This window comes from Ornithorhynchus anatinus, chromosome 4, assembly GCF_004115215.2.
Source record: "Ornithorhynchus anatinus isolate Pmale09 chromosome 4, mOrnAna1.pri.v4, whole genome shotgun sequence".
Lineage (NCBI taxonomy): Eukaryota > Metazoa > Chordata > Mammalia > Monotremata > Ornithorhynchidae > Ornithorhynchus > Ornithorhynchus anatinus.
Window position 1 is genome coordinate 18,170,848 of NC_041731.1, and position 26,324 is coordinate 18,197,171.

The 26,324-nt window shown below is 45.3% G+C and overlaps 1 protein-coding gene across 1 annotated transcript in view; it reads right to left on the reverse strand.

Annotated features, from left to right (window-relative positions):
* Positions 1 to 26,324, reverse strand: part of ADCY1 (adenylate cyclase 1) — a 333,336-nt gene that overhangs the window by 184,559 nt on the left and 122,453 nt on the right. Inside the window, 4 exon segments of the mRNA XM_029062682.2 lie at positions 605 to 659; positions 662 to 706; positions 1,137 to 1,152; positions 16,715 to 16,864. Coding sequence (XP_028918515.1) covers positions 605 to 659; positions 662 to 706; positions 1,137 to 1,152; positions 16,715 to 16,864 — 266 coding nt within the window.

Below are 26,324 nucleotides of genomic sequence, written 5' to 3' on the forward strand. Positions count from 1 at the left end.
CTGCGCCACGCTGCTCCTCAAGTGGATGATTCAGGCTACAATCCTGTTGCCAAATTGTACATTCCAAGCACTTAGTACAGTGCTCTGCACACAGTGAGCACTCAGTAAATACTATGGAATGAATGAATGAATGAAGAGAAAGAAAGGGATGGGGGAGGTGGAACGGTGCGAAAAATGTCAACAGGGATCGAGAAGCCGACTTCTCCCCCTTTCCAGTGAGTCTGGGGAGTGAGAAGGTGAAGCCCCCTCTGGGGAGAAGCAGGAGAGACACTGTCATCTGGGGCTGGTGACGGCTGAGGAAGACGCAGTGACTGGATCAGGACCAGGTCAACGATGAAGGGAAGCTTCCCATAATGGAATGGAACCCATTTGGCTAAAGCTGTGGTGAGGGTCTGTCGGGTAGGTATAGTACAACGAGTGGGGCAGGGTTGGATGGGAGTGTACTGACGGAGTCCGCCGCAGGAGGAGCAGGGATGATGGGACTTAGTCACTTAGCTCACTAATCCCTCTTGGCCTTCATTTCCCTACCCTAATGAATCAATTAAAAAATACCTTAAAAGGTTCAGGCCTTCCCTTTTACTTCATGACCCAGTATCAATCTTACCTAACATTGTCATGCCTTTGAATGTAAATCTTGTGGAATATCCTCTCAGGCGGTTCAGGAAATCTTCCTTCATTTCCATGGCAACATTCCTCGGCAGAAAGACTCATCAGTAGACCTCCCTATAAAGAGTAAAATACATTAGTTGCTAGTTGTGTCATCTCTTTCAAATCAGTCGCTCAATCTTCCCGTTCCTGCACAAATTACTCGACCAGGGCGGTGTCCCCGCCGCTTCCTCCACTTCCTCTTCCCTAACTGCCTTCGTGGCCTCTATATTCAGGGCTTTTTTCCCTTCACTCACTAAAGCTGCTTCCTCCGAGGTCAGCAGTGACCAATTTCTCGCCCCCAACTTAACGGACTCTACTCCGTCCCACTTCTTATGGATGCACTCTGTGGCCTCTAACACTGATAACCACCCCCTTCTCTTGGAAACACTATCAAACCTCGGGTTCCCTGACAGTTCTCTCCGGGCTTTCTCCTTCCTCTCTCTCTGCACTTTCTCAGTCTCTTTTGTCACCCTTCTTCTGTCTCCCACTCAATAACTGCTTTTCCTTCCTGAGCTCAGTCCTCGGTTCCCTCTTATTACCACTCTAAACTCATTTCCTTGGGGAGCCCAGTCACTCTCATGGATTTCAACTACCATCTCGTCCCGTAAGACTCTAAATATACCTTGCTAGCTACAAGTTCTTTCCTTCTCTGAAATATCACATCTCCTGCCTCCAGACATTTTCCATGGATGTCCTGGTCAGCACCTCAAGCTCGACACATCCAAAACTGACTCTTCACCTTCTTTTAAAATCTCTCATCTACTCAATCTCTCTCATCGCTGCTGACCCACAGACCACTTCCTCCCACAGTTCACGCCCAACACCTGGAAGGATCCATGAATTCTTCAATTGCCTATTAACTCAGCCTCAAATTCTGTGCCTTCAAAACAACTCCAGAATCCTCCCCACCTCAGTCAAAGAGACGTATTTAATGAGCACTTACTGTGTACAGAGGACTGCAGTAAATGCTTGAGACAGAACGTGTAACAGAATTGGTAGACAGGCTCCCTCCTACATGAGCTTTTAGTATATAGAGGGAGACAAACTTCAATAGAAATAAATTACAGACATGTACAGAAGAGCTGTAGGGCTGAGGGACGGGTGAATAAAAGGTGCGAATCCAAGTTCGAGGGTGATGTAGAAGGTAATGGGATAAAAGGCAATGATGGCTTAGTTGGGAAGGCCTCTTGGAGGAGGGGTGATTTCAATAAATCTCTGAAGGTGCAGAGAGTGATCGTTTGTCAGATAAGAAGAGGGAGGGCCTTCCGGGCCAGAGGTGGGTGTGTGACGGGCCGGCCACAAGATGGATCAAGTCGAGGAACGTTGAGTAGGTTGGCATTAGAGGAGTTAAGTGTGCAGGCTAGGTTATAGAATGAAATCAGGGAATTGAGGTAGGAAGAGGCAAGGTGAATGAGTGCTTTAAAGCCAGTGGTAAAGAGTTTCTGCTTGATGTGGCGATGAATGGACAACCATTGGACATTCTGAAGCAGTGGAGGAAAGATGGACAGAACGGATTTTGTAGAGAAACAATGATCCGGGCAGCAGCATGAAGTATGGACCGAAGTACATGTAGACTGCTAAGCCCCTTAAAGGCCAAAGACCACATCTAATTCCACCCTGTGTATTCCTTTCCCAGCACATAGTATAATGGTCTGCATATAGTGAACGCCAAATAAATACTACTCCCACTCCTATTATCCCTATTATTAGAATCCCTATCTGTCCCCGTTTCTTCTTGGTTCAGCCACACCCGTTTTCTCTTCCAAGCCCCACAGCGAGAGCAATCCATCAATATTTATTGAGCACCTCCAGTGTGCAGACACTGTACTAAGAGGGAGAGAGTGGATGGAGTACTTTAATTAAGGCAGTAGGGTGTTTCCTTGATGTGAAGAGAAATGGCTAAACAATGGAAATGATCCATTTATTTGCAAAAAGTGGACAAGACGTGACCAGAATAGTGTTTCAGAGAAAAAACCCAGGCAGCCGAGTGAAATTTGCAAGAGAATGGAGAGCCTTGAAGCAGTGAGCACAGTGAGGAGGTTAGTATAATAGAGAAGCAGCGTGGCTCAGTGGAAAGAGCACGGGCTTTGGAGTCAGAGTTCATGGGTTCGAATCCCCGGCTCGGCCATTTGTCAGCTGTATGACGTTGGGGCAAGTTACTTAACTTCTCTGTGCCTCAGTTACCTCATCTGTAAAATGGGGATTAAGACTATGAGCCCCACGTGGGACAACCTGATTCCCCTGCGTATACCCCAGCGCTTAGAACAGTGCTCGGCACATAGTAAGCGCTTAACAAATACCAACATTATTATTATTATTATAATAGTCTAGTTGGGCTATGCTGAGCACTTAGACTAGACAAGGAAAAAATGTCTCTTCTTGCCTTTCAGCTGTTGTCCCGCAACCAGTCTCCTTCGACAAATACACTTCCCCAGATCGTCTGAAGGTGAATCTCAAATGCACTGACTATGAAAATGCTGCTTTGTATCTCTCTTAAGATCAGCATGAGAAGGAAAACTAGTGTGAATGAGTGAATCTGAATTTTAGAAGTGATTTCAATAGAGGAATTTTATCATTTGGCATCCTCAAATTATTTCTAAATATCAGACTCTATACTATCCAGATAGGCTCCTTCTTGCCGCCAATTGATATCAGAAAGGTTTTAAGAGTCAAGATTTGTTTTTATTTTACAAACGGGGAATAGTTGAAGCATCTATTTGGAACGTCTAGATTGATTATAGAGAAGTGCTCTGGAAGAGTCAAGATCGTTTCATTTTACAAATCAGAATAGTCGAAACATTTTATTTGGAAAATCTGGATTTATAAAGAGGTAACAAAGAAAAAAAAATTGAGAAACTCTCCTGAAGATTCCTTTCATACTATTTTTTTCCTATTTATGTTTCAATGTTTAAGACCTTGTAAGGGGAAAATGTTTCAAACATGTTTCTTCTGGATAAAGGGGTTTTTGGTGGAGCATTCCCAGATTAAAACCTAGCCAGTTTATTTTGAAAGAGAAGAGAAAAAACACTCTACCCACTATACAATTTTAAAATTGTTTCACACGCTGGATAACTTCAATTGAGTTGAATTTTAAAAAGCAAACATCTCCAGTGATTCTAGCTAGCCCCGTGAAGGAAAAAAAAATGGTCAGAGCCACTTTCAGAGAAGGAGATGTGGTAGAACAGGGGCTAGGAACCCAAGGGAAGAAGACAACGGCCTGGAAGCCTTTTGGGGAAACTAATACGGTCCGAAAAGAAAGAGTGGAACTAAAGCAGAAGAAGCAGGATTTGGGGGCATGAAAATTAGGGGATCTCAATTCCTGTATTCTGTAGGTTGTAAACATTGCCCTACATTTTGGGCAATTTTTTTCATATATCATATGTGAAATAATAATAATGTTGGTATTTGTTAAGCACTTACTATGTGCAGAGGCACTGTTCTAAGTGCTGGGGGTAGATACAGGGTAATCAAGTTGTCCCAAGTGAAGCTCACAGTCTTAATCCCCATTTTCCAGATAAGGGAGCTGAGGCCCAGAGAAGTGAAGTGACTTAACCACAGTCACACAGCTAAGTGGCAGAGCGGATATTCGAACCATGACTGTTTAACAGTTCTTTTGCTTTCTCTGATTTCATATATTCCTTTAATCCCCCATGACAAATGCACACAATCACATTTTAAACATTGCAAATTCACTCTGTTTAACAGTTCTTTTACTTTCTCTAATTTTTATATATTCTTCAATCCCCCATGTAATAATAATAATTAATAATGTTGGTATTGGTTAAGTGCTTACTAGGTGCCAAGCACTGTTCTAAATGATGGGGTGGATACAAGGTCATCAGATTGTCCCACATGGGGCTCACAGTCTTCATCTACATTTTCCAGATGAGATCACTGAGGCCGCAGAGAAGTTGAAATGACTTGCCCAAAGTCACATAGCTGATGAGTGACGGAGCCGGGATTAGAACCCACGACCTCTGGCTCCCAAGCCTGTGCTCTTTCCACTGAGCCACGCTGCTTCTCGGCATACAACCAAAATAGTTCTTCTTACTCTAGTTTTCTATTTCCCTGTTCTTTTCTGTCCCACAGTGATAGAACAAATACACTTCAATGATGTATCCAACTCATGAAACACAATGTAAAGTGTATTTACCAGTTTCTAGTCCCTAAGAACCCGTGTTAATCAGTGTATGGTTCATGCAAGTTGTAGGGAATCACTTTAAGCAAGCTGTGAATCAGATCGGCTACATCAACAACCCTCCTTTATCCTAAGAAAATCTTGGTTGACATTTCTGAGCTGAACAATTTGCTATTTGCTCTGTCCAGTGCAATATTCATGAGAAGCAGCGTGGCTCAGTGGAAAGAGCCCAGGCTTGGGAGGCAGAGGTCATAGGTTCCAATCCCGGCTCTGCCACTTGGCAGCTGTGTGACTGTGGCCAAGTCACTTCACTTCCCTTTGCCTCAGTGACCTCATCTGGAAAATGGGAATTAACTGTGAGCCTCACGTGGGACAACCTAATTACCCTGTATCTACCTCAGCGCTTAGAACAGTGATCTGCACATAGTAAGTGCTTAACAAATACCAACATTATTACTATTATTATATTCCGGGCAGTGAGAAAAGATAAGATGTCTGTGAAATAGAAATTCTTTCACATTTCCCATGCAATACCCAAATTCTCTGACTGTTAAAAAAATACTTCCCTTCTATTACTCCTTTAGTTAACTCAGATCTCTTTTGATCTTAAAGATCATCATCGACAGAGTGAGTTGCCTGCCATACATGACCGTCAAGCCTCAGTCTAATCACCAACTCTGCTAGACCGTCAGCTTCTGATATCATGCCACTGGTGAGCTAAACATTTCCAAAAGCCCTGTTCAGGGCTCTACAAAGGCCCTTCGAAATTGATCATGTCTGATCATTCTACTGTACTCCCCCACGAGTTAACGCGGGTGCTTAGGCGTAGTCAGCACTCAAGCAATATTATTGATTGATTGATGAAGGCATTTGGACCGAGAACCTGCATAAAGGAATTGATCAGAGCTGGTGGTTTACTTAGACCGATGCTCTCACCCCTATCAGTTGGGAACCCACTGAGGCATCCATATCAGTTGGGAACCCACTGAGGCATAAGCAAGTAGGCAGGCGGGAGCTCAGTATGAAGTGAAACACTCACAGGAATTTCATATATAAAGTCCATTTATGGCTGAAGCGTGCAGTGGTGTGTGTTGGAAAACTGCAGAACTCCACGGAGAGATGGCATAGCTGTGGGAGTCCTTTTGGCCATTACTCGATCTGTCAAACAATTAATCAATCAGCGGTAATGTTCCAGGAGGGTGGAAATGGTAATTTGGGTTATGATCCGAAGAGAGAAAAACTTCAAAGAGAGACCTCCCGGAGATGTAATTTCAGAAGGGCTTTGAAGATAGGGAGAGCTGAGAAACAGTACTTCAAACCAAAAGTCTTTCTCCATTAAAACCTCTCCTCAAAGATTCTCACTACAGAACTCCATTGTAGAAAAACTGTACTTTCATGTCAAGTCAAACCAAGCCAAAAAGCATTTATCCGATTGAGAACTCTGAGAAATCCGGGGCATTTGGATTTGCATCCTTTGAGATTCGACAACCTTGATTACAATTTTAAACCTCGAGACAATGAGAATTCACAGACAACATCACAAACTTCGCCATATACACGCCTCAACCCAGTCTGGTCCAAAGCTGCCATATTTTCTACTGCACTAGTTTTCACTGGATTTTTAGACTATCCATCATCCCCACACACAAAAAAAATTGACGTGTATGACTTTCCCAGGAATGGAAACGTGTATTTTGTCAGCCCTAATGATAGCGTATTATTCTTATCAATGTATTTATTAAGTGCTTGTCCGTTGCACTCAACACTTGGGCGAGTAGACTACAACATAATTGGCGGGCATATTCTCTACCCATAACAGACATAACCACTCCAACACCCCATTCTCATTAGTGTGCAAGAAACACGGCCTCTTTAGGTAGCAAAAAATGTGCAATATAATGCTGGGATTTGTTTAGTTGTTCACCTCCTGAAAAACGGTGCATGACCAGGTATTAATAATAATAATTACGGTATTTGTTAGGTGCTTACTATGTGCTTGCCACTGTTCTAAGCGCTGAGGTAATCGGGTTTTTCCACCTGAGGCTCACAGTCTTCCCCTTTTTTTTTTTACAGATGAGGTAACTGAGGCATAGAGAAGTACATGTAAGTGGCTTGCCCAATTCTAGACCTTTCCAACTCTAGGATTCCAGGATTCCTTGTCCCCTTCCCACTTTCTCGGGTCACCAGAAACTCAAAATGGTGCCAAAAATCTTGGGCTCTCTCTCCTACAAAATCATGGCCTCAAGTCCCTAATAGGGTGGGGACTTTGACCTTCTCATTGCCCGGTGCTCAAAAATGCATATGGCTGTCCACTAGCCACTGGCAACAATATAGTAGTCTAGCTAAGAGATTTGGGGTACAGCCAGGGACTGCCACTCAGTGAGCCCTTTGTAGGCAGGGATTGTCTCTATCTGTTGCCGAATTGTACTTCCCAAGCACTTAATAGAGTGGTGTGCACACAGTAGGTGCTCAATAAATCCGACTGAATGAATGAATCACTGGAAATTGAGGCCAAACTGATGGCTAATGGGATTGAACTGGGACTGAGGGCTCTTCCACAATCACTATCCACGGTTCACTGTTATTCCAGGGTGTGTCAAGAATCCCGGGCAGAAGCACCAGTCCTGGTTTTCAGGTCCAAGATTAAACCAGTCTTTTCCTTTTGCCCCTGTGAAAGAAGAGTTATTACTTTGCTATAGGCAAGCGCCTTTAAGGCAATTGTTTTAGGTATGCAACACATCCGATTCGCATTAACATCACCACTCCAGTTCACTCTGCTGTCCGGACCGTTTTTCTACAAAAAAACATTCAGGACATGTCCAGCCCACTCCTCAAAAGTCTCCTGTGGTTGTCCATCCACCTCCATATCAAACAGAAACTCCTCACCATTGGCTTTAAAGCCGTCCATCACCTTGCCCACTCCTACCTCACCGCGCTTCTCTCCATTCTACAACCCAGCCCACACATTTCACTCCTCTTAGTGCTACCCTTCTCTTCATGCCTCGAACCCGCTGCCAACCCCTAGTCCGTGTCCTGCCTATGGCCTGGAATGCCCTCCCTCCTCAAATCCGACAATTCCTCTCCCCCTTCAAAGCCTTACTGAAGGCCCATCTCCTCCGAGAGGCCTTCCCAGACTAAGTCCCACTTTTCCTCATCTACCACTCCCTTTGGCATCATCCCGACTCACTCCCTCCACTTTCCCCCTGTTCCCAGCCCCACAGCACTTACGTACATATCTCTAATTTTACTTATTTATACTGATGTCTATCTCCCCCTCTCAAGACTGTAAGCTTGGCTTGGGCAGGGAATATCGCCATTTACCGTTTTGTTGTACTTTCCCGAGCGCTTATTACAATAAAATAGCGAGGCAGGAGGGGGCAAGGTGATAAAGTACTTTAAAGCCAACAGTGAGGAGTTTTTGTTGGATGCTGGAGTTTCTTTAGGAGTGGCGAAACACGGTCTGAACATTTTCGAAGGAAAATTATTTGGGCAGCAGACTAGAGCATGGACTGGAGTGAGGAGAGAGAGGAGGCAGGGAGGTCGGCAAAGGAGGCTGATATAATAACCAAAGAAGGATAGGATAAGTGCTTCTTTGCTGAATTCCAAGAGCAACTGATGTCCTGCTCTGATATCTGGAGAAACGATCCCGCTGTATGGGGTGAACAGCAGTGGAATCACCTCTCTGTCGGTAATGTTGAAGGGCCTCTGTAGACAGAGTTTTTGGAATAATAATAATAATGTTGGGATTTGTTACGCGCTTACTATGTGCCGAGCACTGTTCTAAGCACTGGGATAGATACAGGGTAATCGGGTCGTCCCACGTGAGGCTCACGGTCTTCACCCCCATTTTACAGATGAAGTCACTGAGGCCCAGAGACGTGAAGTCACTTGCCCAAAGTCATACAGCTGCCAGGTGGCGGAGCCAGTATTCGAACCCATGACCTCTGACTCCCAAGCCTGGGCTCTTTCCATTAACGACAGTATTATTGATCGTCGATGCTTACCAAATGTGGGGCATTGTTTGGAGCACTTGGGAGAGTGGGATAGAATGTAGTCGGGGGACACGATCCTTACCCACGGTAGAGACTGGAGAAGGGATCGCTGGGGCTAGACAAACCCCTCTCATTCAGCTAACGTGGGAAAGTAGAGGCAGCCCGCGTGATGGATGGGCAGGGGGGACAGCGTGCAGCGGGCTGATGGGTGATAGTGTATTCTTCCTCGGGGAGAGCTGGGATCTTGGATCAGGAGCTGGGAGGTGGACAAGGATAAGCTGAGCAGAAAAGGATGCAGGCGAACCCAAGGCTTTCCAGCAGCAAGCCAGATGAAGGCGGGACCAGGTTGGCAGCAAGAACGTCACATCCGAGCTTCTCTAATAATAATGTTGGTATCTGTTAAGCACTTACTATGTGCAGAGCACTGTTCTAAGTGCTGGGGTAGATACAGGGTCATCAGATTGTCCCACGTGAGGTTCACAGTCTTAATCCCCATTTTACAGATGAGGGAACTGAGGCCCAGAGAAGTGAAGTGACTTGCCCAGAGTCACACAGCTGACAAGTGGCAGAGCGGGGATTCGAACCCATGACCTCTGACTCCCAAGCCCGGGCTCTTTCCACTGAGCCACACTGTTGTACTGTCCCAGGGCTCAGTAGAATGGTCTGCATAGTTGGTCCATTCCAAGCACTTAGTACAGTGCTCTGCCCATAGTAAGCATTCAAATACGATTGAATGAATGTAAACAGTAAATATGATTGACCTACTGATTGACTGATTGATATTCCCTGCTCTGCTGTTCAACTGCCGTGTGTTCTTGGACAAGTCACTTAAATCCTCTGTGCCTCAGTTTCCCCACCTGAAAAATGGAGATTAAATACCTATTCTCTTTCTACTTAGCCTGCGAGCCCATGTGGGGCAGGGATTGTGTTTTCTGTCTTATCTTGTATCTGCCCAAGTGCATGAAACAAAGTAAGTGCTTAATCAATAGCAATATTATTAATAATAATATTAATAATGATAGCATTTGTGAAGCACTTACTATGTGCAAAGCACTGTTCTAAGCGCTGGGGGAGGATACAAGGTGATCAGGTTGTCCCACGTGGGGCTCACCGTCTTCATCCCCATTTTACAGATGAGGTCACTGAGGCAGAGAGAAAAGAAGTGACTTGCCCCAAGTCACAGCTGACAAGAGGCTGAGCTGGGATTTGAACCCGTGACCACTGACTCCCAAGGCCGTGCTCTTTCCACTAAGCCACACAAATCATTATTATTATTATTATTATTATTACCTAGCGAGCAGCAGCACCTAGGAGATGAGTCACATTCTTCAGGGAAGGGGAGAATATGGCTTCAATGTTACAGGGGAGAAGAGAGGCCTATGGCATGATTTCCTCCTCCTCCTCCTCCCCACATGGGAGAAGAGGTGGTTTACACAGAGGAGGTCAAAAGGGTGAAGGGAGCGAGGGATCCTAGATGGTTCGGGGCCAAGAGCCCATGGATGATCACAGCCAACATCAAACCAGTCCGGCAGCCGAACCCAGGCCAACCCTGACTGGGATTTTGTCGATGAGAAATGTTGTGACGCTTCAAGACTGGTGTGACGTTTACCAGTTGGTTACCCAAATGTAGGTAACTATTTCTTAGCATAAGGACCTTCCCCTATCCTACCTGGCACCCTCCACTTGAATTAAATAGAGCTAGGTGAGAAGGAAGGGAAGCGGCATGGCCTAGTGGCTAGAACATGGGCCCAAGAGCCGGAAGGACCTGGGTCCTATGCCCAGCTCCACCACTTCCCTGTTGTGCAACTTGGGGTAAGTCACTTAACTTTTCCATGCCTCCGTTATCTCCTCCATAAAATGGCCACAGAGACTATGAGCTCCATATGGGACACGGACTATGTCTAATCGGATCTGCTGGCATGTACCCCAGTGCTTAGAACAGCACTTAACAAATACCATTTTTTTAAGAAGGCGACCCTGAGTTTCCGGAACAGGTAATTATTGACTCGTTCTTACCATTCCCAAAGGGGAAGAAAATTTCCATAGCTGTCCATCATTTACCTATTGACATCATCTGAACCACAACCAATTACAGGGATGGATTTGGAAAAAAGAGGACGGGGCTAGCTGGGGGGGAGGAGGCCCCGCAGCCATTTTAGAGGAAGAATTGGGGCTCTGAAAGCTTGGTTGCCATCCGGTGATCCTGAGGGAAGGATCAGGGAGTAGGCTGGAGAGCCCAGAGTTCTAGACGAAGGGCAAGAATCGGCCAAAAGTATTGGCAGTCCAGGGCGATATGTTGGGGTGACAGGCCACGAAAGAGATCCTTGCTCGGTTGTTCATGGAATGGTGCCTGCAAATTAATGGGGACGATGTGCAGAATAAACCAGCACGAAGTCTCAAAGGCATTCCTACCTTGGCACGCAAAAGACTCGGCGTGCGTAAAACCCAGGGTATGGTTGTGGGCATCTATTCCCCAAAGCCTCGCCCAAGGAGGTGGACTGTGTGGAAGTTTTAAGGTTAGAGAGAGGATTGATTCTTGTTTGGGGCTTGGGATGAAGTAGCCCGTAACAAATGTTAATAATAACAATAATGGCATTCGTTAAGGGCCGTTCTAAGCGCTGGTGGGGATACAAAGTGATCAGGTTGTCCCACGTGGCATTCACAGTCCTAATCCCCATTTTCCAGATGAGGTAACTGAGGCCCAGAGAAGTTAAGTGACTTGGCCCAAAGTCACACAGCTGACAAGCGGCAGAGCTGGGATTAGAACCCATGACCTCTGACTCCCAAGCCCGGGCTCTTTCCACTTAGCCACGCTGCTTCTTACACTAGCCAGTGATCTCCACAGCATCCATCGTTTGCATTCACTTAAAAAGCAAAACCAGGCTAGTGCTCAGGAGACTGGGTCACTTCATTCTGCACAGAACAATCCATAGGTTTTTCCTCGCAGAAATGAAGAAAAAAGTTATAGTTTAACTGGAAAATCCTTTAGAAATTCTATTTACAGACACCCCCAGCCTTGTAGCCTGGGACACGAGACTTTTACTGGTCCCCCGATTTTGCTAACTGTAAAATGGAGCCAAAAAATCAGATTATCGAGTTGCCGCGAGCATTACCAAAGCCAGAAGAGAAAATAAATGAAAACCTGAGAGTTGAGCATTACCTATAACTAAAAAATCCAGCCAAATGTTCAGCAAAGAAAAAGAAATGCAGTTGTAGAAATGCTTAGTGTTCACTTCCAAAGATAGGGGACTTTTTTTCACCTAAAAATTCTGGACCTTGTGGGTCCGATGGAGAAAATGGAAACGCAAAATTGCACTGCTCATCAATATTTATGAAAAGCTCCTATAGCCGAGTTAGGAACACTGATTATAGTTTTGATTTAGGACCACGGTCACCAGGGAGGAAGCCTGTTTAATCAAGCATGCATAAGAGGCAACGTGATGGTCCCATGAAGCAGGTGACTTGGAATAATAGATATACAGAGAGGAGAAATGTGAACAGTTTGGGTAAGCGCTTTCTTTTCAACCTCCACTCTGCATTTAAACCATGATAAGAGATCTATTAAGCTGTTTTAATGAATCTAACCCACCCTCAGCCCCACACTAGTATGGACATGACTGTCTCTGCAGGTTTGTATATAACTGTAATTTATTTATTGTCATTCATTCATTCATTCCATCGTATTTAGTGAGCTCTTGCTGGGTGCAGAGCACTCTACTAAGCACTTGTATCTACCCAGGGCTTAGAATGGTGCTTGGCACATAGTAAGCGCTTAACAAATGCCAAATTATTATTATTATTAAAGCACATTCCACTGCCCTTTCTAACTGGTGAGAGAACATCTATTTTGGGATGTTGGATAGACCTACATACTGAGAACCGTCAGAAGGTCTTTGTAAGCACTCACCTTGCCCTCTATTATCTTACCTGGCTCATTCCCTACTACAAAGCAGCAGGCTCACATCGCCCTTCTAACGCTAACCTACTCGCTGTACCTCGATCTCGTCTATCTCGCCCTCAACCCCTCTTGCCCATGTTCTGCCTATGGCCTGGGACTCCCTTCCCCTTCATATGGGGCAGACCACTAATCTCCCGGGTCACTCAGCAGGACAAGAGGATGGCAGGAATTCGAACACAGCTCCTTCTGACTCCCAGGCCCGTGCTCTTTCCACTAGGCAAAACTTCTCTCTGCTTCCCGTGTCATCCTCGCACTGGGATTTGCACTCTAAAAGCACTTGATGTTCATCCCATCCTCAGCCCCAAAGAACTTAGGAACATTTCAGTAATTAACCTCAATGTCTGCCTCCCCATCTAGACTTTAAGTTCCTTGGGGGCAAGGAAAACATCTACAAACTCTGCTGTATTGTGCTGTCCCAAGCACAGAGCTCTGAATAAACCCTGATAGTTTCTTAGATTTTGGTGAGATGAAAATGAAAGAAACAAGGCTCTGAATCTAATAATAATGTTGGTATTTGTTAAGCACTTACTATGTGCAGAGCACTGTTCTAAGCGCTGGGGGAGATACAGGGTAATCAGGTTGTCCCACGTGAGGCTCGCAGTCTTCATCCCCATTTTACAGATGAGGGAACCGAGGCACTGAGAAGTGGCATTACTTGCCCAAAGTCACACAGCTGACAAGCAGCTGAGCAGGGATTCGAACCCATGACCCCTGACTCCCAAGCCCAGGCTCTTTCCACTGAGCCATGCTGCCAAGTTAGATCTTCTGTTTCCCTTAACAGGTTCTTATTTTGGGAGTCAGCAATAAGCACTGGAGGATAATTTAGGTCTGTACTTATATCTCATGCAAACAATGATATTTTTCCTAAATTGAAGTAAAAAAGATATGCCATTTATATATTTTCCGGTTTGGGCATTTTATACTTTTCCTTTTGATAATGGAACACTGGCAGAACATTTTTCACCAGTTCTCAGAGATGGATCCTGACTTGGGAAGTTAAGTGAAAATTCATTCATTCATTCAATAGTACTTATTGAGCGCTTACTACGTGCAGAGCACTGTACTAAGCACTTGGAATGTACAATTCAGCAACAGATAGAGACAATCCCTGCCCATTGACGGGCTCACAGTCTAATCGGGGGAGACAGACAGACAAAAACAATAGCAATAAATAGAATAAAGTGGATGTACATCTCATTAAAACAATAGCAATAAATAGAATCATGGAGATATACACCTCAATAGCAAAATAAATAAGGTAATAAAAATATATACAAATGAGCACAGTGCTGAGGGGAGGGGAAGGGAGAGGGGGAGGAGCAGAGGGAAAGGAGGGGAAAAGGGGCTTAGCTGAGGGGAGGTGAAGTTCAGTAGAAATGAAAATCTATTCATTCATCTAGTGAGTATCTGACATTTCTAGAAACAGCTAAACTGAGTATAACGTAAATCCTCCTCATACCTTTACTGTCAACACAATTTTTTTCTCAGCTACAATGTTTATCAGAGAGGCAATGTCATGATCTTTGCTTCGATTTTGTGGATTTGTACTGATTTCTTCCTTAATTCCATATCACCGACCCAAAATCAATTTATTTCAAGAAGAGGTCATGGTCTGAGAGTAATCAGCCTGCACAATTGACTCTGGGACATTGATCTGATTTTACAGCTATGAAAAGACTCTATTTTGCACTAAAGACCTGAAAGGGTAGACACCAAGTAAATCACAGAACGAAACATATGGAGGAAACAAGTGGAGAGGAAATGTTCGACGGGAAGAAGAAAACAATTTCTCAGACAATCCTGCATCCCAACTGAAAACTGGGATTCAAATGCCAAGGCGTAGACCGACAAGGAGCACTGATAAAGACCGGAGGGGCTCCCTCTGACCTAAAGTTCCAAATGGAATGAGATGCAAGGAAGCAGATGAGAAATCAGCAAACATTTAACATAGCAACACGAGAAGGGATTTGTTTTTTTGTGTGCACATTTGGGTCAGAACTGAGGGTCCTGCACTGGCCTTTTGAGTAATCCACACCCTCATGGATAAATTTCACCATCAGTGCTGTCTCCAGTAATAATAATCATAATAATTGTGGTGTTGATTAAGCCCTTGCCATTTACCAGGCAATGTACTAAGCGCTGGGGTGGATAAAAACAAATTGGGTTGGACATGGTCCCTGTCCCACATGGCGCTCCCAATCTCCATCCCATTTTACAGATGAGATAACTGAGGCACAAAGTGAAGTGATTTGCTCAAGGTCACAGAGCGGACACGTGGCAGAGCCAGGATTAGGAACAGCCCTGCAGGGGACAGGACTGTGCCTGTTGGGATTATGTTGTTTGCCTATCAGCAATCTGCAGTGCTTGACATGACTAATAAGTGCCTAATAAGCAGTGTGGCTAAGTGGAAAGAGCCTGGGCTTGGGAGTCAGAGGTCATGGGTTCGAATGCCGGTTCTGCCGCTTGCCAGCTGTGTGACTTTGGGCAAGTCACTTCACTTCTCTGGGACTCAGTTACCTCATCTGGAAAATGGGGATTAAAACCATGAGCCCCACGTGGGACAACTTGATGACCTTGTATCTACCCCAGCGCTTTGAACAATGCTTTGTACATAGTAAGCGCTTAACAAATACCACCATTATTAGAAAAGCAGCGCGGCTCAGTGGAAAGAGCCCGGGCTGGGGAGTCAGAGGTCATGGGTTCAAATCCCAGCTCTGCCACTTGCCAGCTGTGTGACTTTGGGCAAGTCACTTCCCTTCTCTGTGCCTCAGTGACCTCATCTGTAAAATGGGGATGAAGACCGTGAACTCCACATGCGACAACCTGATCACCTTGTATCCCCCCAGAGCTTAGAACAGTGCTTTGCACATAGTAAGCGCCTAACAAATGCCATCATTATTATGATTATTATCAAGATCATTTATTTTTGTTTTGAAGCATTGGGCATTTTCGTTAGTACAGCGTTCGTACAATCGCTCATCCTATCCCGACTGGATTACTGCATCAGCCTCCTTTCTTACCTCCCAACCTCCTGTCTCTCCCCACTTGAGTCCGTACTTCACTCCGCTGCCTGTAGAAACGTTCCGCGCATGTCACCCCCCTCCGCAAAGATCTCCAGGGGTTGCTTATCAACCACCGTATCAAACAAAAACTCCTCGTTATCAGCTTCAAAGCTCTCCATCACCTGGCCCCTTCTTACCTCACCTCCCTTCTCTCCTTCTCTATCCCAGCCCGGACACTCCACACCTTCTCACCGTGCCTCAATTTCTCCTGTCTCGCTGCCGGCCCCTGGCCCGCATCCGACCTCTGGCCTGGAACGCCCTCCCTCCTCAAATCTGCCAAACAATCACTCTTCCCCCTTCAAAGCCTTACTGAAGGCGCACCTCCTCCAAGAGGCCTTCCCAGACTAAGCCCCCTTTTCCTCAGCTCCTTCCTCTTCCACATCACTTCGACTCATTCCCTTTGTTTTCTACCCCCTCTCCCCGCCCCACAGTACTTACATAAATATGTATATGTCTATAATTCTATTTATTTATATTGATGCCTTGTTTGTTTTGATGTCTGTCTCCCCCCTTCTAGACTGTAAGCCCACTGTGGGCAGGGATTGTCTCTCTTTATTGCTGTATTGTACTTTCCAAGCACTTAATACAGTGCTCTGCACACAGTAAGCGCTCAATAAATATGACTGAATGAAGGAATGAACAAATGAATGAACCCCTGACCTTCTAACTTTGAGGCCCGTGCGCTGTCCATTAAACCACGCTGCTTCGAATGCAAAAGACCATACGTATACCCACAGTAATCATGTTTTAGCATACCTAGACTTACCCCTTTTTTGTCAAAGCCATACGTTAAAGAGCCAATGAGGTAAATTTGGAAACTGCATGTACTTTTAAACCTTCCTTATGAATTGAGTTCTCAGGGCACAAACAGAAAGTCAAAGAAAAGAGAGCACACTCAAAGGGTTCAGGAACTGACCTGTTTCTCGTTTTCATCCTCCAACCTCAGTCGGTCCTCAATGCAGTTTCTGGCCTGCAGAAAAGCTTTCCTCTGTGCTCTTTCCGTCAAAATCCTCACAAAGACCCCATACAGATTTACGCTGACAAAAAGAAGAGCATTGGCCCCGAGCTGTAAGTGGGGAGAAAAAAAGAAATGATTTAATGACAGATTTTTCACATTATAATGATCTATATAAGAACTACATTTTGGGACTATTCAGTCTCCACTTTCTCAAAGACCAGGCTCATTACTATAGAATGAACATTCTTGGACTTGTGTGTCTTATACCAACTACTCGAGACTTGTTTTAATTTGCTTTCCATAAAGCTTTTCTATTAATTCACATTCTATCTTTCTCATTGCAGCTGCTGTTTTAGTGGGAACCCTGACAAACTTATTTTAAGGATACCAAAATACACTATGGAGATGAAAATCAACCAATATATGTACAGCTTTTAATCTGCCACCTGTATCCCTGCTATTCGTGTCATAGAAAAAAGAGTCACCCAAATGTTATGGAAATCCCTAAATGATCCCGAGAAATGCCTGATAAATGAATAGTGACATCCACAAGGGGATACAACACTGTTTTTAAAACGTCACTGCAATAGGATTCAGGGGGCAAATAACACAATGCCAAATGCAAAAAAAAATGAAGATATTCAGTCAAAGACAAATCAAAGGACTAGCATTTTTCACTCAATTCATTCATTCAATCATATCTATTGAGCGCTGTGTGCGGAACACTGTACTAAGCACTTGGGGGAGTACAATACAATAATTAACAGACACATTCCCTGCCCACAATGTGCTTATGGTCTGAGCGGTGGGGGGAGACAGACAAAGATACAAATAAATTAAATTACAGATTTTTGTCACTCTTATTTTCCCATACTGTTGAATAGTAGAGCAGCAGGGAAACACGGGCATAGTGTTAAACAAACAATAAGTGTTCAATAATTACCGTTGATTTATCAATGAATCTCTTAAATCATAGGCCTCTAGATGATGATGATTCCATGTCATAGAATCAAAAACAATGCCTGGCACTTCAGGGAGCGAGCACAAGTCAAGTACAATTCCATTCATTCTTTCAAACCTACTTATTGCATGTTTACTGTGTGCAGAGGACTGTACTAAGCACTTGGGAGAGTACAACAGTAAAAAGACATATTCCCTGACCACAAAGATCCAACTGTCTGGAGGCATTTGGTGTGGAAGGAATTTTAAGTAATACATGAGTTTTTTCATCTTCCTTGTAAAAGTGACCAAAATCTAAACATCAGTTTCAGTAACTTTCGAGCCACAAGACAGATCTGTCCCCACTTCTTTCTCTTTTTCTCTCTCTCACACCCAAGTACCCACACACACAACTTTTCACTTGAAAGGCAACTCGGTCTAGAGATATCAGGATTTAAGTCCAGGCAAACCCCACGACACAGCTTAGAAAACATAACCGTTATCATGAATACCTGTATCGAGGGGAACGTTTTTCCCATAAACGTACATGCAAATTGTTAGATTCTGCTTCACAGACAACCGCAATGTGATGACTGTGCCTTAGAGGTAAGTAAAAATGATGCTGTAAATCTCTCCAGCCCTCTCAAGGACCCACCTGGCGAGTTTCCAGTACTCTACCAGTCTCGACTATGGGAGGGAGAGTTAAGCAGAGGCCTACCCATTCCATTCCTAGCTTGGGGCAGTGGCTAGCAAGTAGAAGAGGATCTGCTACAAGTCAAAACTCCCCCATGCTGGGCATCAGTGGCACGGGAGAGAGTTGAGAGCAGAGACTCAGGTTTAAGGCGCGGAAGGAGGCGATGGTAAACCACTTCCATATTTTGCCCGCGTAAAATCTACGGATACACTATCAGAAAAATTGCCGATAGAGGTGGGGCACTCTGAGAGAGATGCGTCCAAGGCGTCGCTATGGGTTGGCGACGACTCAATGGCACAAAACAAAAATCTTTCCGAACTCCCTCCACTCCGCAGGAGGGTCTTTCTTTTCCTGAACCCCCAACTTGGCCTCCTCTGTTCCCAACTCTTTACCTTCACACTCCAGAGCAGGTGTACCTCCTGGAGGTTCCTGGAAAATATGGCTGAATCATGGGGTATGTTTTTGTACAGACGAACTTGTTATAAATTGGGATTCAACTTGAAGCCTCTGCAAGAAGTATATGTCATTATAGTATACTGTCCTTAGATGGAGTGAGGCGTATTAATTAGCCCGTTAGGTGTAGGTCAAGTTAGTCAATTAGGTCTGTAGGCAGATTCAGGAGGCTAGAGATTAAGGACAGCCTAATTGCAAATTCATCACCACAGTGACTTCACTCTGCAGGGGGCCTCTTTATTAGAAGGCTTTAACAGGTCTCTCTGAGCATCCTTCACTGAACAGCCTAGTTTTGGTGACTGCAGTTATATCAATTCCATACTTGCCCAATTCCCAAGCTGTTGCCATCCCTACCTCGGCACCACTGTTATTTACATAAAGCAGAGTGCTGATGGTCTAGGTTCCATTTCTACACAGTAGAGACATTAGTTTTCTATTTCTTGTTGCATCGCGTGATTAAAATTTACCAGATGCGATAGTCTGGGAAACCACTTCCAAGAACGGTAAAGGGTCCTAATCCTCAGATATCTGCAGAAGCTCTTCCTCATTAGAGAGGACACTGAGGAAACGTTGCCAAAAGTCAAAGACATCCCTACGATCACCCTCTTCAAGAAGAAAGTGGGGAGAGCTGATGGAAGAAACTACTAGGTGTCGCGATGTTTTTCAAAGCCAGTAAAAGTCTACCCAGATTCCTTCAGAACAGAGCCCTGAAGAACATAGCCGATTATGCACTATCTCTATCACAAGATCTCAGACCAAAATAATAATAATAATGTTGGTATTTGTTAAGCGCTTACTATGTGCAGATCCCTGTTCTAAGCGCTGGGGCAGATACGGGGTCATCAGGTTGTTCCATGTGAGGCTCAGAGTCTTCATTCCCATTTTACAGATGAGGGAACTGAGGCCCAGAGAAGTGAAGTGACTTGCCCACGGTCACAGAGCTGACAAGTGGCAGATCCGGGATTGAACCCATGATCTCTGACTCCCAAGCCCAGGCTCTTTCCACTGAGCCTCGCTGCTTCAATTATGCCCAATTCCATAAAAGTACAGAGAGCAGCACCAAGACCTTCGATCCATTAGTCATGAGATTTTACTCAGTGCCTACACTTTCCACAGAAATAAGCGCCTGGGAGAGTGCAGTTTAATAGGCTATGGGTTGGTGACAAAACTGAGGCAGAGTGAAAAGGTTAGCACTAGTGGAGCGAGGTGTACAGGCTGGGTTGTAGGAGAGAAGCGAGGTGAGGTAGGAGGGGGCAAGGCGGCGGAGTGTTTTAAAGCCAATGGTGAGGAGCTTCTGTCCGACGTGGAGGTGGATGGGCAACCACTGGAGTTTTTTGAGGAGCAGGGTGACGTCTGGGCAGCAAGATGAAGTACGGACTGAAGTGGGGAGAGACAGGAGGCTGGGAAGTCGGCAAAGGAGGCTGATGCAGTAATCCAGGCAGGATAGGATGAGCGCTTGTATTAACGTGGTAACGGTATGGATGGAGAGGAAAGGGCAGGTTTCATGAAGCTGCGAAGGTGGGCCTGACAGAATTTAGTGACGGAGTGAATATGTGCGTTGAACGAGAGAGAGAAGTCAAGGCTAACGCCAAGCTTTTGGGCTGGTGAGACAGGAAGGATGATGGTGCTGTCTATGGTGATGGGAAAGTCATCACTATCCTGCTGCCCATGGCCTCTCTCGGGCCTGGAACTCCCTCCCAATCTCACCACTCTCCTCACCTTCAAAGCTTTATTAAAATTACATCTCCTTCAAGAGGACTAAGCCCTCTTTTGATATTCACCCCACCCTCAGCCTCAGAGTATTCACATTTATATCTGTAATTTATCTTAATGCCCGTCTCCCCTCCCCTCTGTAAGCTCCTGTGGGCAGGGGACATTTTTATCAACTTTATTATATCATACACTCCCAAGAACTTAAAACTACGCTCTGTCCACAGTAAGAACTCAATAAATACCAGTGACTGATTCACTGTTCGATTTGTTACCTGGAAAATCTCAAAATTACTTCTTTCAAGAAGTGAGGTGGGTTACTCAGTTACTGCATCCTCAAGTTTAATGCGGATGCTTGGGTCTCCCCACTTTCAGAGAAAAAAATTCAATGATGTTTGCAACTATGTGCCCAATAAATAAATGGCTAAGGAAAATGTCAAATTATTGGGTTTCCTGCCCTAGCTGAGAGGCCAAGGAAGATTATGATGGAGAAAAATCCTACAGATTCAGCAGGAAAGTGGCTGCTGGTAATCTGGGAGAGAGAGCACTCTGAGTGGGTCCAAGGGGGTGAAAACCAAATTGCAGAAGGTCAAGAAAAGAAAGACGGACAGGAAGTGTATACCGCGCTTTTAAGGAATTTTGACTGAGATAATACTAATTATGATGTTTGCTTTTTTAAATGGCATTTGTTAAGCACTTGATATGTGCCAAGCAATGTACTAAATGCTGGGGTAGATTTAAGCTAATCACATTGGACACAGTCCATGTCCCATATGTGGCTCACAGGATTTCCCTTCCCTAAGTCCCAAACCCCATCCTCTCCTGAAATTTCCCATCCCTGTGGACGGCACAACCATCCTTCTCGTCTCCCGAGCCGGTAACCTAGGTGTCATCCTTGACTCCGCTCTCTCATTTGCCCCACATATCCAATGTGTCACCAAATCCCGTTGGTCTCACCTTCACAACATCGCCAAGATCCACCCTTTCCTCTCCGTCCAAACCACTAGTTTGGTTTGTACAATCTCTCACGTTAGTTAGTACACATTAGTACAATCTCTCATCTTCTTCCAACTGATCAGCCTCCTTTCTGACCTCCCAATCTCCTGCCTCTCTCCATTTCAGTCGATACTTCACTCCGCTATCGGGATTATGCTTCTCTAGAAACATTCTGGGCATGTCACCCCATTCTCAAAAATCTCCAGTGGTTGCCTATCGACGACCGTATCAAACAAAACCTCCTATTTGGCTCTAAAGCTGTCCGTCACCTTGCCCCTTCTTACCTCACCTGCCTTCTCTCCTTCTCCATCCCAGCCCACACACTCCGCCCCTCTGGTGCTGATCTTCTCACCGTGCCTTGATCTCACCTGTCTCACCGCCGATCCCTGGCCTGCATCCTACCTCTGGCCTGAAACACTCTCCCTCCTCAAATCTGCCAATCACTCTTCCCCCCACCCCTGTTCAAAGCCCTACTGAAGGCACACCTCCTCCAAGAGGCCTTCCCAGACTAAGCCCACTTGTCCTCAGCTCCCCCTCCCTTCCATGTCACCACGACTCGCTCCCTTTGCTCCTCCCCCCCGCCCCACAGCACTTATGTATATATAAATATCTATAATTCTACATATTTATATCAATGTCTGTTTGTTTTGATGCCTGTCTTCCCCCTATAGTCTGTAAACCCACTGTGTGCAGGGATTGTCTCTATTGCTGTATTGTACTTTCCAAGTGCTTTGCACACCGTAAGAGCTCAATAAATACTAATGAATGAATGAAAAATCTTTGTAGTTTGCCTACTTAAAAATAATTGAGAGCTCTTGTCTTGCTTTGTCTTACACTGTCGCGTCGCCTTCCGACCCATAGCGACTCCATGAACACGTCTCTCCCAGAACGCCCCACCTCCATCTGCAATTGTTTCGGTGATGCATTCATAGAGTTTTCTTGGTAAAAATATGGAGGTTCACCATTGCCTTCTTCCACGCAGTAATAATAATAACAATAATAATAATGTTGGTATTTGTTAAGCGCTTACTATGTGCAGAGCACTGTTCTAAGCGCTGGGGTAGACACAAGGGAATCAGGTTGTCCCACGGGGGGCTCACAATCTTAATCCCCATTTTACAGATGAGGTCATTGAGGCGCAGAGAAGTTCAGTGACTTGCCCACAGTCACACTCCTGACAAGTGGCGGAGCCGGGATTCAAACCCATGACCTCTGACTCCAAAGCCCATGCTCTTTCCACTGAGCTACGCTACGACTCTACCCTCGACTCCTTCCCCAGTCGCTGCTGCCCAGCACAGGTGAGCTTTGACTTGTAGCAGATGGTCTTCCACTCGCTAGCCACTGCCTGAACTAGTTACGGAATGGGTCCCTTACCTGAGACTGGTGGCCTACTGGAAACTCTCGAGGTGCGATCCTGAGAGGGTCAATTTAGGGTTCTACCTATGCTTTTGCCTTTGATAGGGTCTAAGGTGGCTCCTGGGTGCTGATTTCTGGTAAACCGAGGCCAAACTCCTCAAAACTTTCCAGAGCCAATTTTGGGCTGTACCCCGAATTATCTCTAGCGTCCCTGCTTAAAGACTAATGAGAGACCCTTGACCCTGACTTCACCGTGCCAACAAAAAAAACTGGCCTACGTTACTGGAGGGGAATGGCATCATTTTGGCTTTTACCTTCTTGTCCCTCTCTGAAGCTGCCGTGTCAGATGAGGCTTTATTTTGTAATTAAATTAGGCCACGATGGCAACTGACTTTGAATTTCAGCAGAGATCGAGCACCGTTTGAGATTTTCTTTGTCTTCAAAATGTTTCCTCCTCCTGGCTTTTGGTTTCTCCATTTCAGCTCATGGAATGAGAAGCCGTTTGGTAAATTTCGGCTGCACATTCTCTTCACTCGCCCCATCCAGCACACCACACCTGGGTTTGGGTGAACGGAGCTTCAGCGTTCCCAACTGACTGATTTCAAGGACTTTATCTGGGATGATGTTGAAGTTGAGCCTACAAAGGACACTGCTGGGACTGCTCAAGAAATTCTTAAGAGCAACTGTGAAGTGTTCAGCCTCACAGCGTGAGACCTTTGTAATTCCACTCTGATTCCACACCCTGACAGTTTCCCAGTGGATATGTTGGCCTTCTTGATTTGCTACCACAAATACCATTTACCTTCTTTTCTTTGGTGGTGCCACTGTGAGTTATACACACACACACAATCACACACACACACACCCAGATAGCTCCACAAACGGTTCAGGGAAATGGTTTGCTCAATATAAAAGTGAATTTACATGCCAATACTAGAAATTATTTAGAGGTAAGCGATGAATTACATTGCAATGTTAACGTTTCCTTCATTTTTGATAGAAAGAGCAAAAGAAAATTCATTCAACAGTATTTATTGAGCGCTTACTATGTGCAGAGCACTTTACTAAGTGCTTGGAATATACAATTAGGCAACAGATCTGACATTTTCTGCTATTTGAGCAGTTCTAGAGGCAGATAAAAGGATCCACATTTATAGGAGCTGCATTTTCTGGGTACGACCCCACTCTGGAGGTTGGAAGGTCCCGTAGGCCACAAACCAGCGGGAACTCCCCTCTAGACTGCAAACTAGATGCGGGCAGGGAATGGGTCTGTTATATTGTTAGATTGTACTCTCCAAAGTGCTTAGTATGGTCCTCTGCACACAGTGAGCACCCAATAAATATGCCTGACTGACTGGTTACCACTATTCCCGCCCAGTTCTTGGTGGGGTCGGGGCTTGACCTCCCAGGACATGATGGTTGTCTGTGGTCCAGACTCATGAGAAGCAGCGTGGCTCAGTGGAAAGAGCACGGGCTTTGAAGTCAGAGGTCATGAGTTTGAATCCCAGCTCTGTCACTTGTCAGCTATGTGATTGTGGGCAAGTCACTTCACTTCTCTGTGCCTCAGTTACCTCATCTGTAAAATAGGGATTAAGACTGTGAGCCCCAAGTGGGACAAACTGATTCCCCTGTATCTACCCCAGTGCTTAGATCAGTGCTCTGCACATAGTAAGCGCTTAACAAATACCAACATAATAAGCAGCGTGACTCGGTGGAACGAGCCTGGGCTTGGGAGTCAGAAGTCATGGGTTCGAATCCCGGCTCTGCCACTTGGCAGTTGTGTGACTATGGGCAAGTCACTTCACTTCTCTGGGCCTCAGTTCCCTCATCTGGAAAATGGGGATTAAGACTGTGAGCCGCACATGGGACAACTTGGTGATCCTCTATCTACCCCAGCGCTTAGAACAGTGCTCTGCACATAGTAAGCACTTAACAAATACCAACATTATTATTATTATGTGGTTGGGGATACGGGGGGCGGAGGGTGGCAGATTGAAGAGGAAAGCCGAAAGGCAGGCTAGACCTTCCGTGCCTTAAAAAGCATCTGCTCCTTGAACCTGGGTTCCTGTAGGTGACCTATAATTCTCACCCACACTCTAATGCCCACACTCCGAAAGAAAAGCTATTCCCCCGACCCTCCATTTTGCAGTACACACCCTGGGTAAAAGCCAGGATTGTAGTTCTCTAGGGCAAGGCAGCTGCTGTCGGTCGCCTCTCTACCCGCACTGTTTCCCTTCCGGAAACAGCTGGTTGCCCCTCTCTAGAATCAGTGGCTTAGAGAAAACATAGGGGAACAGGAGAAAAATATGGGCACGGTGACCACGGCTGAGTCCCGGAGTGGTCCTGGATTGGCTTAATCTGGGTAGGCAGCAGCAGCCGCTGCGGCCCGAAGATTTTACCCTGCCCTAAATCCTCCTTTACCTCTGAGCTGCCTTTGACCACTCCCTCCTACTTGAAATACTTTCATGGCCTGGCCTTTCTGATCCGGGACTAATCTGGTTCTCCTCCAGCCTCTTCACCTACACTTTGTCAGTTCCAATCACCAGCTCCATTTTTGTCCTTCGTCCCCTAACTAGGATGGTCCCACCAAGGCGATGCGCTTTGATTCCCAGTCTTCCCATATTACACTGACTCTCTTGGACAGCTCACCCTCTACATGGCTTCAGATACCAGGCCTACATAGATGACTCCTAAATCTCTCTTTTCAATCTCAACCTTTCATCCCATCTACAGTCTTGCTTTTCCTCTTGCCTCCAGGATGCTGGCATCTGAAATTCAAAACAACTAAAACTCTTTTTCTCTCCTAAAACTCCTCCTCCTATATTTATCATTCCCATTGATAACACGACCATTCTCTCTGTCCCCCGACCTCACAATTTTGGTATAAACCTTGAATGCTGTCTTTCAACTTTCACATTCCATCTTCCACTAAATTCTGCCAGGTATGCCTAGATAACATGGTAGACATCGGTTTTCTTCATCTTTTCTTTTTTCACTGTATTTGTTAAGCGTTTGCTATGTGCCAGGTACCCTACCAGGACAGATAAAAGTTAATTAGGTTAAAACCAATCCATGTCCCACTTGGGGGAATCACCGTTTTACAGATGAGGTAACTGAAGCACAGCGAAGTTACGTGACTTGCCCAAGTTCACACAGCAGAGCCAGGATTAGAATCCAGGGCCTCTGACTCCCAGGCCTGTGATTTTTCCATTAGGCCATGTTGCTTGTCATCTTCATCAGTAGCATTAACTGAACTCTTATTGTGTGGATTTGGAGGAGTTGTAGAAGTTAGAAGACACAAACTCAGCTGTCATGGAGTTTACATGACAGCCCTTTAGAATATAGGGTCATCATAAGCAGGGAACGTGGCCACTAATTCTGATGTTTTGCACCCTCCCAAGCTTTTAGTACAGTGCTCTG